Genomic DNA, 17,534 nt, shown 5'->3' on the forward strand with positions numbered 1-17,534 from the left:
TTACCGCGAAAATAAAACAATTAAGTATTAGATAAAAATCAACAAGTATAAAAAGTATCACACTTGATAATGAAAAAAAAAATTATCCTAATCCAAGTTTGTCCGAATAAACTGACAACATATTAACGGACTATTTGATTATCTTCATCTAGCTCATTATTTTCATCTGATAATGAAAGTTTCGAAATACAATCTGTGCAAATTTCTTCATCAACGTCCTGTCCTGCTTGATGATCATTCTGTAATGCAATCGTGTCGCAAAATTTAATTTCAGCACGTTTGTTCAATTGAAACAATTATTTTATAATCGTTTCACGCTACTTACATCGTCGGTGATTATCGTAGTACCCAAATGTTGCTCGTAATCAGTCTTCGCAGAGGCGCATTTCTCGTCGTATATTTTCTTGGCTACGGTCAAAGCTTCGATACATTTGTTGAAATTTTCCTGAACATAGTTCATCGATTATTTCAATAAAATATGTGACATTTTATTTGAAATAAAATGGTCAATTTATGCTCACTTCTGCTCCGGAATAATCCAAAATACCTAAACATCCGACTCCGATTTTTTTGTACGCTAATTTACCCAATTTTTTGCGCGATAATGCGAATAAATATGGTATACAATATGGTACAGCTAATGATTTCAATTCTTCTACGGTTTCGTATAAGCTTTCTGAAATAATATAAGTGGTGTAGGTAATTATTATAATTCAAGTTCTAAGATTTAAAAAAGAAAAAAAATAGCACTTGAATGATTCTTCATTACCTTCCATATTAGGTACGAATATAATCAATTTAGTTTTATTCATCTTGGTGTATTTTTTCACCTGACGTAAACCAAGGACGTATCTTTTATTTGCAGCTGCTTTCAGAGGATCAATTTGGTATTTTTTGTACTGGTACCGAACTAACTGACTGATTAGTTTTTCGGTAATATCGTTCAATTCGGATGTAATACAATTATCGCAATATCTGAAACAAAAAATTATCTGTTGAATTTGAATAAGTACAATTAGGTTGAAAATGAAAACTTAACCCACCTCTTAAAATTATTATTATGTATTAATATTTTATAAGGAGGGATCTCAGAATCTTTTAGAACCTCTTCGAGAGGAAAAGCAGAAATATTTCGAACATTTTGATCGCAAGATTGCCCATCATCAGTCTGAGTTTTCCTCAATAAATCGTCAACTTTTTCTCTATTCGAGTTATTACTAAATTCTGGTAACTCTTCTCTATCGAGATCATCAATCTCATTTTTCTCTTCGGATTGAATTTGACTACGAATACATTTCTTAATATCTTTAGCCTTCAGCAAACACAACGGTTTCCAGAGTTGGTCGATTGAAATACTCGTGTTTTCATCAACGAGAACTTCGTTATCTTCGATGGAAATATGTTCAGCAGCTTGTTTCAGTCTCTGTATTTCATCTCGAGCTTTGAAAACCATGGCTTTGGTTCGAGATATACGTTTTATCTTCTGTTTAGCATTTGTAACACCTTTTAGACGAGTTGGATTATCTGAATCTAACGGATTACCACCGAGTGAAATATCTTTTTCGAAGTGTTTCACTTGTCTTATTCTGCGTTTAGGAGGTGGTTTTATCAACGAGTTCTGAAAAAATAAAAATTTCACATTTAATTAAGTTTGCAAGTTTTAATGAAGGATGCCAACGATGAAACTCACCGATAATATTTCTTCGAAGTGTATTTGAAAAGCTTCTTTGTGTTTGGCAGATTTTAGAATTTTTTTCAAAGGTTTCCTACCGTTTCGAAGATTGTCTTCGGAATGACTTTTGGAACTATCATCGACTTCATTTTCAGAACGAAGATTATGATTTTTAGGTTTTCTGTTCTTCGTATTAGATTTCCTACTATATCCTAGTTGTGGAAAATCATTCTCAGAATAATCTAGCACTCGATTGATTTGCAGTTCATCGGGGAGGAGGACGGTGTCTGGTAGAATAGGAGGTCTGAAATTCAGAGGGATGTCGATGTTTCTGAGTCGAATTTCTTTCTTCTTTTTACTAGGTTTCTGAACGGTGGTTGGTTTGTCGGCGTCGCTTGGGTCGTTCATTTTTCTTCGAGATGATACGATGGGAGCTTTTAATCGATTACAGCATGCATAGAGTTCGATCACTAGTTCATCTACGATCTACTCGTTACAAAAAAATTGAAATAATTAACAAATTTATGCAATTTCACTCGCATTTTTGAAGTTGTTTTCATTCAGTTTTGTTATCATTTCGAACGAATGAAGTGATAAGAGTAAGCAACATGCAGCAGCGCATGCGCAGTACTCGAAGCTCGAACCTCGTGGCTAACTCGTGGCCGAACACTCAAACAGGAACCAGGAAGTAGGAACAGTACTAATTTAAATAAAATCACCGAAAAATTTAATCTATATTTTTAAATACAGAGAAAAACTTGAAAATAAAAACAACAACAAAACAAAACCCAACTTGGTATAGAATTATATCAAGAGGCTACAATAAAAATATGGCAATCAATAGAAAATATACCACACAGTTTTTCAAAAACTGAAAGTATAATTTTTAAAATACCTAAGTAGAAATATTTCTTTAACTAGAATAATCATAAAGATACAACAACGAATGATCTTAAAGAATATTGCACAGTTTTTCTCACCGAGTAGTGAGCACAAAAATATAAAATATTATGCCTAAGTAGTTGAAACAAAGTTGACATGAAACACAGAATTCACACCACAAAATAATTAAAATTAAATTAAACTTATAGTCTGGGGCCCGCATAAGGAATTAAGGATCACTTGCACCCCCTGCCGATCCTCCGGGACAACTTTTTTCTTAAAGGGGGAGTCCTAAAGAACATTTCTAGCCCTTGTCCTCCAAAAAAAGTGGTCCTACTTACAAAATGGCGGTCATTTTTATTGACAGGTCAGCCGAAATCGCAGATTTTGCGTTCCAACATAGGACTAGCATGTGGAATATGCCTTATTTTCGACCTGCCAAATCGATTGGAAACTGTTTCAAACCGTTTTGAGCAGTTCTGGAGCCTCCAGTAGATTGTTGAAACTCAAAATTCTCACAAAATTTCATCAACGGAGTTGGAAAACCGAAATTAATTCTGCAAACTAATTTCAATATGCTGTGAAGTCGACTGCAGTTAAATTTCAAGTCGTTTTAAAGCCTCCAGCGATTTTTTGAAAATTACTGGAGCCTCCAGTAAATTTTTGAAATTTGAAATTTCCCCAAAATTTTATCAAAATGGAAATGGAAAGCTGAAATGAACTATACACTCCAATTTTAACACCCTCTGAACACGATTTCGGGTGGGTTCAAGTAATTTTGGAGCCTCCAGTGACTTTTTGAAAGGTTTCATATTGTATTGAAATTAGTTTGCAGAGTAAATTTTAGCTTGCTAACCTCATCTGATGAAATTTTGGGAAAATTTCAAGTTTCAAAAATCTACTGGAGGCTCCAGTAATTTTCAAAAAATCGCTGGAGACTCCAAAACTGCTTGAAATTAGTTTGTAGAGTTAATTTCGGCTTGCTAACCCATTTGATGAAATGTAGTGGGAATTTCGAATTGCAAAAATCTACTGGAGGCTCCAGTAATTTTAAAAAAATCGCTGGAGACTCCAAAACGACTTGAAATTAGTTTGCAGAATAAATTTCCGCATTCCAACTCCATTTGATGAAATTTTGTGGGAATTTCGAGTTTCAAAAATCTACTGGAGGCTCCAGTAATTTTCAAAAAATCGCTGGAGACTCCAAAACGACTTGAAATTCGTTTGCAGAATAAATTTCGGCATTCCAACTCCATTTGATAAAATTTTGTGGGAATTTCGAGTTTCAAAAATCTACTGGAGGCTCCAGTAATTTTCAAAAAAATCGCTGGAGGCTCCAAAACGATTTGAAATTCACCTGCATTCGAGTTCATTCATAGCATATTGAAATTAGTTTGCAGAATTAATTTCGGCTTTCCAACTCCATTTGATAAAATTTTGTGGAAATTTCGTGTTTTGAAAATCTGCTGGAGACTCCAGAACTGCCCAAAACGGTTTGAAACAATTTCCAGTCGATTTGGCAGGTCGAAAATAGGGTATATCCCAAATTTTAGCTGTCCAGGTTAATTTGGTAAAATTTTAATTTTTTCTCACATTTTGGCCAAAATTCGATTTTTGAAAATTCACCAAAAATCGAAAAAGGCACTTCAGCACTTGAAACTTTGACAGGTGATGAATTTTTGCTTGCTCTTTCGATCCAACTTTGTACGGTTTAAAAAAATTCTGTTCCTTAGGACTCCCCTTTTAAGAAAAAAGTAGTCCCGGAGGATCGGCGGGGGGCGGGTGCAAGTGATCCTTATGCGGGCCCCCGATTATTAGATACCTTTCGACGAATGAGGCCGATAACTTTAAAAGCGATAAGAACACAAGATATGAAATTTCACACCCACCCTCACGCACACAATTAATTTTTAAAAAATGTAAACTAATTTTGATTTGAACTGGTATCAAAATAATATAAAATAATACAGTATTGCTTCAGCCCTTATAAACAAATTAAAATATTCAGCTCAGATCGAAGATCGAACCTTTTAAAAATTAATAATACAACCTTTCTCGATATCCTTATTATACGTATATAAACGATCGAGTATTAAAATTATCACACAAAACACACAAAAATACTTTTTTTTTTACTCTCAAAGTAAACCTAATAATCACAATACCATAAAGTCAGCACGAAGATCAAAATAGAAATTCTTCGTAATCGATTATCCAAGGAACCAGCCTCGTCCAAGATGGAAACGTGTCCATTATTTGTCGATAAGTCGTAGAATAATGATTAGGCTTGGGCATATGATAAACACTCCATGCCATTTTAAACACGGGAGAAGTTTTCCACATTTCTGAGACCTAATAAAACAGTTCAGTGGAAAAAAATCACTCGGTATAAAAAAACTACCTAATCATAAAACAGGACAAATTTTTGCGTCAACTCACGTCAAATTTAACTGAAAATGTCCAATAAGGCGTATTTCTCACGCCTCTATAACGATGGATCATATACGTGGTATTATTCAACCACTTCAAATTACCAATTGGTTGATCTGGGAATAGACTCCATTCTACGAGTTCTGCTCCATTCATGGGCATTAAAATTATATCAACGAAACCAGCGTCTGAAAAATACTCACATTAAAATCAATCTAGTATTAAAATATGCACCATCTTCAATGAAATAATTTATACCAGTCATATTGATGAAAAATGTCTTATAAGATTCCGATTCTTTGACTCGGTACGTCAGTTCTTTTTCTTCAGGAAGATTGGCTTTTTCTGAATTTTTCCAGTGCACTGATTCCCTATAAAAATATCAAGTTCAGGATTACGACGAGTTCATCGTGAATTAGGTACCTACATCGTTCGATTGAAAATATATTTTTCACTAACCCATATCGTAGCACGAATTGAATAACAGGAGGAATTCCACAAAACAGCTCGTTACGACAATCATGTTTACTTATGGGGTTGAAATCCTCGTTTTTGAATAAATTTGAAATAGAACGAGGCCCTTGTCGGTCCAGTGGAACGATCATGAAACCGTTACTTTCATTTTTAATAGGCGAATTAATATCGTTGTAAAGTTTACGATTGACGTGCTGTAACAAAAATAATCGAATATGAAATTCATCGAAGGTAGAAAGGTGCCAGAAAATCTATCTGCAACTTACAGCTACGATGAACCGTTGCGGCGTAGCGTCAGCAAATGGCGTCAATGTGTCTCCAAAAAGTATAGTAATAATATAAACTCCAAATATAATACCAAAAGTGAGCTGTATTTTCCACCAATTCTTCACTAGTAAGACCAAAGGTTCCTAAGGAAACAAAAACAATACCAATTTAATTACTCGTTGAGTGAAATTCTGCTGTGTGGGAATGGGTAAGAATATTCCCATGGTAGTCTCTGCTTGTCATAAAAGGCCACTAAAAGAGAACTGAGTAAGCCAGCCACCTACTCAGTCCATAGCTCACAATACAATGCAATACAATTATAAACCATTAAGAAGCAATAGTTATTTGGTACTACATGCATATCAGAAACAGGACAGACATGGACTTCCCTTGGCTAGAGGATAAATAGCCCCACTGAAGGCAACGCGAAACCACCGTGGAATCAATTTGCAAGAAACCCCCGATGACAAGTGCGATAAATCCAAATGGCCCCAATATCCAGCGCCCCTTATATGGGACAGGGGTACTAAAAATATCCGTTCGCACTAATCGGATCCAAATTGTGAAAATGTGCAGCAGGATGGCCACATGGAACGTACAAGGCTTGAATTCAATGGGAAAGCTGACTATTGTGGAAAAGGAGATGAGGAGGCTGAACTTGATGGTGCTGGGCCTCATTGAGAGTCACTGGAAGACATGTGGAAATTCAGATATTCAGAGGGAAATCTAGTTTTCTGTTCAGGGACTGGCAGACATCACTGGCGTAGTGGCAGTAGTTGATGAAAAATATGCAGATAATATTGTTGGGACAAGGACAATGATGCAAAAGAGAATGGCCAGAAGATTGGTGCAAATCAGTGTTAATTCCGCTACACAAGAAAGGTGATATGAAAAATTGCCAATGCTTCATACCCAAACGTTTTTGGGTATGAGTATAGGGTATAGGTACAGGTATTCGGGTTCAAAATAGTCCTTATCAGGTATTCCTCATTTCATTTTTTGGGTATGGGTATGGGTATGGGTATGGGTTTGGGTACAGAAATTGTTGGATTTTTGTTTGGGTATTCTGGTACAGGTACGGGTTTGAAGCCCTGAAAATTGCACTAACTATCGCACAATAGCCCTGATTCCACATGCCAGTACTTAATGAGTAAAGTGATGCTCTGAATAATCAACAACAGGATCAAGACATACTTGCATTTATGCAGATTCCACCTGAACAGGCAGGTTTTATGCCAGGAAGAGGTATGAGAGAGCAGATTTTGAACATCAGACAAATAATTGAAAAATTCTTTAAATTCAACATCCCTGCAGTACTATGCTTTGTAAGGCTTGTTGGACCGTACCAAAAAACTGGACCAATGACTGTGACCACAAGACCGAGTGGACCTGACCAAGTGACCGGACCTTAGACCTCTAAAAAAAATGTATGTGAATATTAACCAAACAGATGACCCTTTTCAGAAAAAATAACAGGGACAGACCAAGACAGAAGATCTTTCTAAAAAATTGGACCAATGACTGCGGTTTGGACCTCAGTTATGTCCAATTTTTCAAATTTATGATGCCATTTTAGATGCTCATTTTGAATAAATTTCCATTGTGATTTAATTTCTTTCAAAGTTTCAATGTTTTGAAAATAAAAATCCCATTTTTAAACTCATCTTATGTGTTAGGAAGCTTTTTTCTTTCTAAAAAATGGAGACCATTTTTTGGACCTGAGCTGACCTATGGCGGCGATGAAAATTTCTGGTCAGGACCGGACAGGACTGGACTGGACCAACCTACAAAGACAAGAAATGCAAAACCAAATGACCAGACTGGACCACCTTACTGTTTGAAAGCTCCATACTAAGACCTTGATTTTGGAGCAACCGCAAAACCTGAGTGGTCCTACAAGCCTGTAGCTTTGTTGACTATGCAAAGGCCTTTGACTGTGTCAATCAGACAAAGCTATATGAGATACTACGTGAGATGGGAGTTCCAGAGCACCTAATTGAGCTGATCAGATTGCTGTATGACAAGAACCAAGAATGAGATGATGGTTAGAGTAGGTGGAGAAGAGTCAAACCCAATTCAGCCAGAATGGGGAGTAAGGCAGGGCTGCATATTCTTTCCTCTGCTGTTCAACATTCAACGTTCAACATCCATGGTGTCAACCATATATAATGGAAAAATATTTCAACGTAAAAAAACAGCCAAAGTTGAATCTGACTTTTTGGATCCAGAATCCAGGAAACCTTCTGCACATGCACCAAACATGATGGGTGGAGAGAGAGATGGTTCAATGGTTGAACCAGCAAACCGCCTCTTTCTCCACCAGCGCGGTGAGCATCATGTTTGGTGCATGAGCAGGTTTCCTGGATTCTGCATCCAAAAAGTTGGCTTCATATACACTGATTTGAAATATTTGTCCATTATATACAGTTGACAATTTATTTATGGTGAGTACATCATGCAAAAAGCCTTGGAGAACTGGGAAGGCGGCATCAAGATAAGAGGAAGAAGAATCTCCAATCTCTGTTACGCTGATGATACCGCCTTAATAGCCACAAACGAAGAGGAACTGGCAGAACTGATCAGGCAGGTCAGGATGGTCAGTGAGGACACGGGACTCCTCATAAATGTGGGGAAAACCAAGGTCATGGTTGTTGACAGAGCTGGATACCTATCAGAATCTGAAGCCCTAAATGAATTTGAAAAAGTGAACTCATTTATTTATTTGGGTTCACTTGTGAATGCTGATGGAGGATCAGCCAAGGAAATTAGAAGAATAGCTCTTGGAAAAGCAGCGACCGCCAACAGGAAAATCTTCATAAAAACAAGAAAGCGACTAATCAGGATTCTAGTTTTTCCAGTTTTCTTATATGGAGCGGAGACCTGGACATTGAAGCAAGCTGATTGAAAAAGAATTGATGCCTTTGAAATGTGGGTATGGCGCAAGATGTTGAAGATACCATACACTGCGCAAGTGCGCAATGAACAAATACATCAATTGTGGAACAACTGCAAGAACCAACCAGGCTAAATAAAAAATGTGAAACCAGGATAATGAGTTATTTTGGACAAATAGCCAGAAGAGGACTGGCAAACATTGAAAAAGGGATTCTTGTTGATAAGGTCCCTGGAACACGAGGGAGAGGAAGATCTCCGACAAGGTGGACTGATACAGTCTGGAAAATAGTTGGCTTTGTTGCGACTGCGGCCACACTAGCCCAAGACAGAGTGGAGTGGAGGTTGTTATTGGTGGCACACTAGTCTCTCTCTTGCGACTATGACATTGATAATTAATGATAGCCGAGTCAAAATACAATTTGACCCAAACATTATTGCAATCAAAGTTTTTTTGGTGAATATTGTCTAGGGTGGTATGCTGAACAACATACTAAAAGTCCCCGCCCCTACCCCACGAGATAACCCCCCCCCCCCACAATGGATCAAAGCCCCCCAAAATCAGTTTTTTGTCAAGAACTCCTGAAATATTGAATTTTGAGTAAAATGAGCTCAGTGATCATTTCATACCATCAGACAGTACCCCATCTGTGATCAACATATCCAAATTTCAGTTTCCTAGGTCATCCCCACTCCTTTTAAGATAGAAAAAACCGAAAATAGGGGCAAAATTAGGGGATTTTCCCCTTAATTCCGCTTTAAATGGGGTGGGCATGACCTAGGAAGCTGAAATTTGGATATGTTGATCACAGATAGGGTACTGTCCGAGGTATGATTTTGGACCCTTTTCATCTATTTGGGGCCATGTTATGTCCCTCCAAAAAAAATGACCTTTCTGTAATTTTCAACTTGGACCCTCCCTACTCTAGAGGTCAACTCTAGCTCCCAAAAGTATCCCATTCCCCATGTTTGACTTCATTTTATCAATTAGGACAGGTTACCCAAGTCATAAAATGTAAAATTATTAAAATCACGTCACTTTGAGGGGGTCTAGCGCCACCTCCCTTGAGGCTAGGGAGTTGGTCGATAGCTCATTTGATAGGTATTGGAGAGGACATGAAATGATCACTGGGCTCGTTTTACTCAAAATTCAATATTTCAGGAGTTCTTGATGAAAAACTAATTTTGGGGGGCTTTGATCCACTGTGGGGGGGTTAGCTCGTGGGGTAGGGGCGGGGACTTTTAGTATGTTGTTTAGCATACCACCCTAGACAATATTTACCAAAAAATCCTTTGATTGCAATAATGTTTGGGTTCACCTATTTTTTTCTGCTATTTGACTGGGCTATGATGAGTAAAATTCGATCTGCGAAATAATTTTGCTCAACTCACCAAGTACGAGAAAATTGTGTACACGAAATACTCGCATAATATCCACATCACCATTTCAGAATTGAAAACACTTCCTATTCTGCCCATCATCGGAATCAGGAGATCAGTGATTTGAACATATAAGTAGGTAGCATATAGAGAAGGAATAAAGTTGAAAACCGTATACAAGAGAGCCTTCATCGGAACTGAAACAAATCAATCGAATAAAACACCGAAAAAATATCATTCCAGCGTTATAATTAAAAATATATACCTGATTCTTCCCTTAAACGTGTTTTGCTTAAAATTATGTGACAAACGGAAACCGGAATCAATCCGATAGCGAATATGAAAATACTCCTCAGCTTAAGTATCGTACCAATTAACAATAAAAATGTATTAATCATCTGGATAATGATTATAAACAGATTGCTCTCAGCTTCGGCATCTAAATTGCTCTGAAAAATATTTAAAAAATTAATTATCTATTTGTCAAGAATGGAGATCTTGTAACTGAGTATTTCGCTTAGCTCACCGGAACAAATGTCTGACGAATTTTCAACAAAGTAGTTGTCAAATATAAAGCTGCTATACCGTAGTAAGACATCACGAACCATTTATTCGAATACCAAAGCATATTCAGTTCCCTGATTTCTATCATGTAAGCTAATAAATAGAGAGCTACGAGAATCGCCAGTCTTCCAAAACCCATGAATAAGAAATTCACCAAGAAATGATAGTAAATGTATTTCATCTTCATTCCTACAAAAAAAAAAAAAATCATCATCGAAAATGTACGATCAGATTACAATTAGAGGAAACAGTGATTGGAAATTCGAGTAAGTATATTATTTCTTACCTTTGAATATCTTAATGATTACAATCCCAGACGAATACATGGATAAGAAAATGGTGAAAATATTTATAAAGTAGGCTACCGTCGTCGAGTAATAAATCATGAATACTCCGAATACATCTAAGTAGATTGCTTGATCATTCGTTTCAGAAATAGCCTCCTTCAAGCCATCGTATTCGATGAGAGCTCTAGTCAAAGCTAGTAAATTATCACCGCTGTATTGTATAACGTTTCGAGATATATAAGAAATATTATCACTGCTGGTATGGTAAACATAACCGTTCTTATAGTGAGCCAAATCGAGCCCTGAAATAAACGTAATTATTAAAATTTATATTTCTTACATATTTTTATTCAATAAGTGTAATCGTATTGTACCTTTTAAATGACCAAAATCTCTAAATATTCTAAAATCAGTATCCGAAGGTATCAGTCCACTTTGAAACAACTCTTCTCCAAATACAGCTCCATGAGGATGAGGCACAGATTGAGCATAAATCTGTTTTAAAAAAGCAATAGGATTACGAATGATCCAGAATACCGAAGATTATTAAATAAAGTACCAAAAATACGTACTTTGGGTAAAACATAAGCTTGAGGACCAGTTTGGAACAAGACTTCTCGACCACCAGCACCACAAGCGTCTAGATTAACGAAAGTAATGATATCTTTGGACCATTCGTGCTTCGTAATGAATCCGTGAGAGCCCTGAAAATCATCTCGTGATATAATTATGTATAATGGAGCTTGAAAACCCTCGAAATCGAGCTTACCAATAAACCACCTTCTTCAGCTCCATTAAAAAGAAAAATAACATTTCTTTTCAACGGATAATCCACGTTAGCTAAGATACGTAACAATTCCAATAAAACAGCGCAATGTAGACCATTATCACTGGCACCTGAAAAAAAAAGAAACAAGTTTTCATATTTTATACCATAATATGCAATGCAACGTAGCTGAGGGAAAAAAATGATCAATTCTTCGTACCAGGACTCGTAGGAACACTATCGAAATGGCAATTGAGTAAAATACTCTCAGTGGCTTTAGCTGACTGCAACTTTACAGCGATATTTTGAATATCTTGATAACACAACGACTTAGCAACGTTTTTCAGAGTCAGGTTGAAACACCCGGAGACGGTTTGCAGATTGAATAATATCTCATTAACGGGATAAGATCTCTCTCGAATCACTTTGTTTACTTCTTCTTTAATCAATTCAACGGCTAAGATTTCGTTCTCATAAGTGCCAATTACTTTGGGACCGATGCTAGATAATTCTTCTAGGATTTTATACGCTCTTTCGGCAACGAATCTGTAAAAAATCAAGTCTCACATGAGAATATTGAACTTATTGAAATCTTGGAGGAATTTTAAACGTCTTACTTCTGGGATTTAATCGGAACATCTTTGACACTCAGTGGATCCGGTAACAGGCCATTGATCACGATGGCTATGGTGGCAATGGCAACAAATAACACGACGAAAGAGATACTGAACAGAGATGCGTTTAGTTCGGAAATTTTAGGTCTCATAGTGGATGGTTCTGGTTGGTCTTCGTCTATTGAAAATTCATGCATACCCAGATGTCTGGTTCCGTTCATGATGATGAAGCGTTGTAATCTCAACGCTGAAGCGAAAATTTATCATTTCTAGGAAACATAATTCGGTGGAAAGAATTAACGAATGGTTTACGTAGATAAATCTAATTATATATTACTTTATTTATCGGTGAATAATTCATTTTCACGATGTATTTATTCAGTTATTCGAGTACTGACGAAAAAGGAAAAATAAATATGGAAAATAAAATATAAATTGATAACGCATGCAAACAACTTTCGAAATTTCTGTTATCAGCATCAGTGCAGCCAAATTCGGAACTGTAAAGATATTAATTTTAACAATCTTTTATACCGGGTGTCCAAGAAATTCCAAATTGTAAGTTCTCGATATTTTTACTAATCAGTAATTATTAATTAATCAAGTAAAATGGGTGAAAGGAGATTTAATGGCAGATTTGAGAATCCTACAGCAGTATTGGCCAAACTGTTACATTTCAGTTTCAGTTTTTAGTTCCATTTCGGTTCAAGTACCTAAAGCTCTTTAATACAAGTATGAAGTATGGAAAAAGATTATGCTCTTATACCTAATACAGTCAAATAGGGATTTCGCCTGGAATAAATTGGGGAAAATTTTTTTTTGCTCCAAAATGTTCAGGATGGTGTCCTAAATGACATACTAAAACCCACCCTAAATCCGCCTGGAGCTTCTCCCCCCAGACCCACATTTGTGCCCCCCAGCACCGTTTTTTGCGATTTTCTCGCGAGCAGTTGATTTTACGTCGAAAATGATTTTATTTTTGTGTTCTACGTCAAATTTCCGATCTAGTGATGTATCAACTGCCCTTCTACCCCCAAGGGGGCGGGGCTGGAACCATTCAAAAAAGGGGGGTTTCCTGAAAAATACATAAATAAGGCTATAGGCGCCTAAGAGGGGTGAAATGGTCCCCGAAAGTGTTCGAGTTGATATCAGCATGGAAGGTGGGTACGATGGAGAAACTTGCGCGCGGAAAATTTCAGATCCACATCCCCTCCCCTTTTTGGTGACCCCCCTTTTCTGAAATTTCAATAACACTTTTCTCAGCCCCATTTTAACCGATTTTGAAAATTTTTCTGGGAGTTATGCATATCCTTAGTAGGTACCCCACAAAAATTTTCAACCCCCTCCCCTCATATTTACCCCTCAAAACGGCGTTTTTTTCATTTTTTTATGCCTATTAACAATCAAGATTGCGAGGTACAATTTTACAAACACGTTTTTTGGATGTATTTTTGACCCCCAAACATCATGTAGTTCTTTCAAAATTTTTGCTTTGGTGCGCCGTGCTGAAAAGTTGAAAAAATGTGTCTTAGGGGGGAGGGGGTGATTTTGAAATTTTGAGAAACATGAATATCAATGAGTAGGGTGTCGTTTTCTTATGATTCAATACCACTGAGCACGAATATGACCTCAGATTTTCTGCTACACTCACCTACCCCTCTCCAGAGCCCCTCAGCCCCCTCAATTATGACGATTTTCGAAATAGAGGTATTTCGATGACATTGCTGTCGTTTTCATATGATTCGATACCGCTGAGCACGAATATGACGTCAGATTTTCTGCTACACTCGTACAGCCCCTCCGGACCCCTCATCCCCCTCCTGAATTTCAACTATTTTTGAAGTTGAGCTACTTTTACAAAATATGGAATCGATTGACACCCCTCCTCCCGGTCACATACCAGGTTATTTTCAAAGTGAAATTTGTAGTAACAATAACTTTTCCTATCTAGGGCTGAAAAGTACTACTTATCCAACCTCGCGAGAATCGCTCGGATGTAAAAATAAGTACTTTCCACCCTCGTTCAGGAAAAATTACTTCACTAAACTCGGAGAAAAAGTGTTTTTGAACTCGTGTGAGTTGTTCCCCTCACTTCGTTCGGGTCACAAACCTCACCCTCGTCAAAAATCACTTTTTCGGCCCTCGTTGTGTAATATACTATTTTCGCCTCTTCGGCATAGCATGTTTTACTATAGGTTCCAGTGTCTCCATGGGATACAAAGGCCTGTATGTTTAACAGCCCTCCCTCCCTTCCTTCCGTCTCATAACAATAATCCGGTTAATGTATAGAAGTTTCAGAAGAAGAAGACATTGATGATGACCTCGAAATCACAGAATCAACAGATCAATGAAAATAAACTTGCATGATACTCGAGATGAAATTTACCTAACAAGATTTTGCAGAAAAAATTTCAACTGTTTTGTTGGGGGAGAAGGGGTGTTATTCGATTAGACATTATCCAATGTTAACTTACATGATACGCAGAATGTTTACCTTATAAGGAAATTTTTTTCCAATATATTTTTTTTGTAGGGGGGGGGGGGGGGGGGGTAATTGGCCAGCCCTTGCATCCAATGGAGGCAGTTGAATGTGCGAGTGTAGCAGAAAATCTGACGTCATATTCGTGCTCAGCAGTATCGAATCGTAAGAAAACGACACGAAAATCATCAAAGTAAGTTTATTTTAAAAATCTTAAAAATTGAGGGGTGAGACTGAGGGGTCCGGAGGGGCTGTACGAGTGTAGCAGAAAATCTGACGTCATATTCGTGCTCAGCAGTATCGAATCGTAAGAAAACGACACGAAAATCATCAAAGTAAGTTTATTTTGAAAATCTTAAAAATTGAGGGGTCCGGAGGGGCTGTGTGGATGTAAAACAAAATCTGACGTCATATTCGTGCTCAGCATTATCGAATCGTAAGAAAACGACACAAAAATCATCAAAGTAAGTTTATTTTAAAAATCTTAAAAATTGAGGGGTGAGACTGAGGGGTCCGGAGGGGCTGTACGAGTGTAGCAGAAAATCTGACGTCATATTCGTGCTCAGCGGTATCGAATCATATGAAAACGACAGCAATGTCATCGAAATACCTCTATTTCGAAAATCGTCATAATTGAGGGGGCTGAGGGGCTCTGGAGAGGGGTAGGTGAGTGTAGCAGAAAATCTGAGGTCATATTCGTGCTCAGTGGTATTGAATCATAAGAAAACGACACCCTACTCATTGATATTCATGTTTCTCAAAATTTCAAAATCACCCCCCCCCCCCTAAGACACATTTTTTCAACTTTTCAGCACGGCGCACCAAAGCAAAAATTTTGAAAGAACTACATGATGTTGGGGGTCAAAAATACATCCAAAAAACGTGTTTGTAAAATTGTACCTCGCAATCTTGATTGTTAATAGGCATAAAAAAATGAAACTAGACAGCTAAGCAAAGCTTAGCTGCAAAGTGTGCGTAGCTAGCTGCCTTTTCTACAGCTATAACCGTTATCACATCTAGGTAGTGCATAAGTGAATCAACCATGTCACAGTAATGAGAATTATTGAAACTCTCACTGCTTCAAAATAATAATTGTTTTTCGGTGTTTTTATATTTTCCAAATTACAATAGGTATTTCAGAATAATTTATAAGCTTGTATTGCTTCTAAATTAAGAAATTTCTAGTTGTTTTTCATAGTTTGCATTGTTTTAAAATTTACAAAATTTCAAATCAATTTCCCGAATTCCCCATTGCTACAATTTCATAAAGTTTTCAATAAATTTTCAGAATTTTGCATTGCTGCTGAGTTAGGAAATTTGCAATCAATTTTTAGAATTCACATTGCCTCTAAATAGTCAAATTTTGAATAATTTTTCAGAATTCTTATTGTCTTTAAATTAAAAAATTTCAAATTCAATTTTCAAGTTCATATTGTTCACAAATTGTAAAACGTTTACTCAATTTTTGGAATTTACATTGCCTCCAATTTTTCAGAATTCTCATCTTGTTCATAAATATTACAATACTTATGTTTTATAATTTTCAAGTTCACATTATCTGCAACTTACAGAACTTTTAATCGATTTTTGGAATTCTCAGCGTCTCTAAATACAAATTTTCATACTATTTTTTTTAGAATTTCCATTGTCTTCAAATTTATAAATTTTCAAACCAACTTTCAGAACTTGCTTTTTATTCTAAATTAAGAATTAAATCTTATAAAATATGTTAAGAATTTGAATTGCCTCTAAATTACACGAAAAAAAATTGGGTAATTTTTACAAAAAAATTTAACTAAATACTGGTATTTAGCACAATTAAGTACCAGATCCCATTTAATAATTTTTACTGTAATCATTTAGTAAAAATTATCATTTTAATAAATTTTGCTATAGGTACCAATAGTAAAAATTATTTTGTTTTAATAATTTTTACTAAATCATGATAATAAAAATTTCATGTTTCAATTGTACAAAAATTAGTTTAATTACTCATTTTGAAGTAATTTTTAAATTATAAGTACAAAAATTGAAAATTATTCATGTCAAGGTAATTCTTACTATACTTATGGCTATAGGTAGACAGAAAATTAATGAAATGAATTTTTAGTTAGCAAATGATATCATGATTCATAACTCAATTTCAGCATTATTTTTGCCCCATTATCATGTACTACGTAGGTAGTAACTCCAAAGCATTTACCTATCCGATTTTCCTATGAAAAATCTGTCACCTACCTACTTACCTCACGGGGATTCGAACCTGGGTCCCTAAATTTCCTATTCCTACCTACATGCCCTATCCACTCAGCCTCCACTTCACTACGAGGGTTAAGGCATTAAAATAATATATTTGTTTGGTAAACACCCCACCAAGCCACTCCCACTTGAAATACACAGCTGGCAGACTGGGGGTGTAACAGGGTACAATGCAACGCAGCTGTTTATAAAATGATGAAGGGATAAGGCTGGGGGTATAGCAGGGTACAATAAGCGGCAGGTGGTTTACAAGTCCCCTTTCTCCTTTTTTAGGAATTTATGCATTAAAATAATGAACTAAAATTGCAATTACTCAGCAATTACCCATCCGAATTGAATGAAAATAAATCTATACCCTCCGCCTTAATGATTCTCAAATGGTGTCCAATAGGTACAAAAAACGGTTGGATAGCTTAAGAGAACATTCATTGCAATTGAAATTTCAATTTCTCAAAGCGAAACCAATAGTGTGCTACGCACACTAAAAAACGCCGTTTTGAGGGGTAAATATGAGGGGAGGGGGTTGAAAATTTTTGTGGGGGTACCTACTAAGGATATGCAATGCATA

At 36.4% G+C, this 17,534-nt stretch overlaps 2 protein-coding genes across 3 annotated transcripts; both read right to left on the minus strand.

Moving 5' to 3' along the window:
• Nucleotides 1-2,269, minus strand: Sbp2 (SECIS-binding protein 2). Its single transcript, XM_065362167.1, has 6 exons — nt 1,691-2,269; nt 1,044-1,618; nt 770-975; nt 522-676; nt 326-445; nt 1-239 (listed from the first exon to the last, which is right to left on the minus strand). Exons 1-6 carry the CDS (start codon nt 2,078-2,080, stop codon nt 123-125), a joined length of 1,563 nt encoding a protein of 520 aa, XP_065218239.1. The 5' UTR covers nt 2,081-2,269; the 3' UTR covers nt 1-122.
• A 118-nt stretch (nt 2,270-2,387) lies between these two features.
• LOC135842747 (endoplasmic reticulum metallopeptidase 1-like) lies at nt 2,388-12,688 on the minus strand. Of its 2 annotated transcripts, XM_065360362.1 has the most exons (15): nt 12,566-12,688; nt 12,232-12,497; nt 11,835-12,160; nt 11,618-11,745; nt 11,421-11,552; nt 11,223-11,343; nt 10,848-11,150; nt 10,524-10,750; nt 10,263-10,446; nt 10,010-10,194; nt 5,725-5,868; nt 5,444-5,652; nt 5,243-5,355; nt 4,994-5,172; nt 2,388-4,906 (listed from the first exon to the last, which is right to left on the minus strand). In XM_065360362.1, exons 2-15 carry the CDS (start codon nt 12,447-12,449, stop codon nt 4,739-4,741), a joined length of 2,637 nt encoding a protein of 878 aa, XP_065216434.1. In that variant the 5' UTR covers nt 12,450-12,497; nt 12,566-12,688; the 3' UTR covers nt 2,388-4,738. The 2 variants fall into 2 exon arrangements, with proteins under 2 accessions (XP_065216434.1, XP_065216433.1); XM_065360361.1 differs by having other exon boundaries at nt 12,232-12,685.
• Nucleotides 12,689-17,534: the final 4,846 nt, after the last annotated feature.

Source organism: Planococcus citri, chromosome 4, assembly GCF_950023065.1.
Source record: "Planococcus citri chromosome 4, ihPlaCitr1.1, whole genome shotgun sequence".
In the NCBI taxonomy this organism is placed as follows: Eukaryota; Metazoa; Arthropoda; class Insecta; order Hemiptera; family Pseudococcidae; genus Planococcus; species Planococcus citri.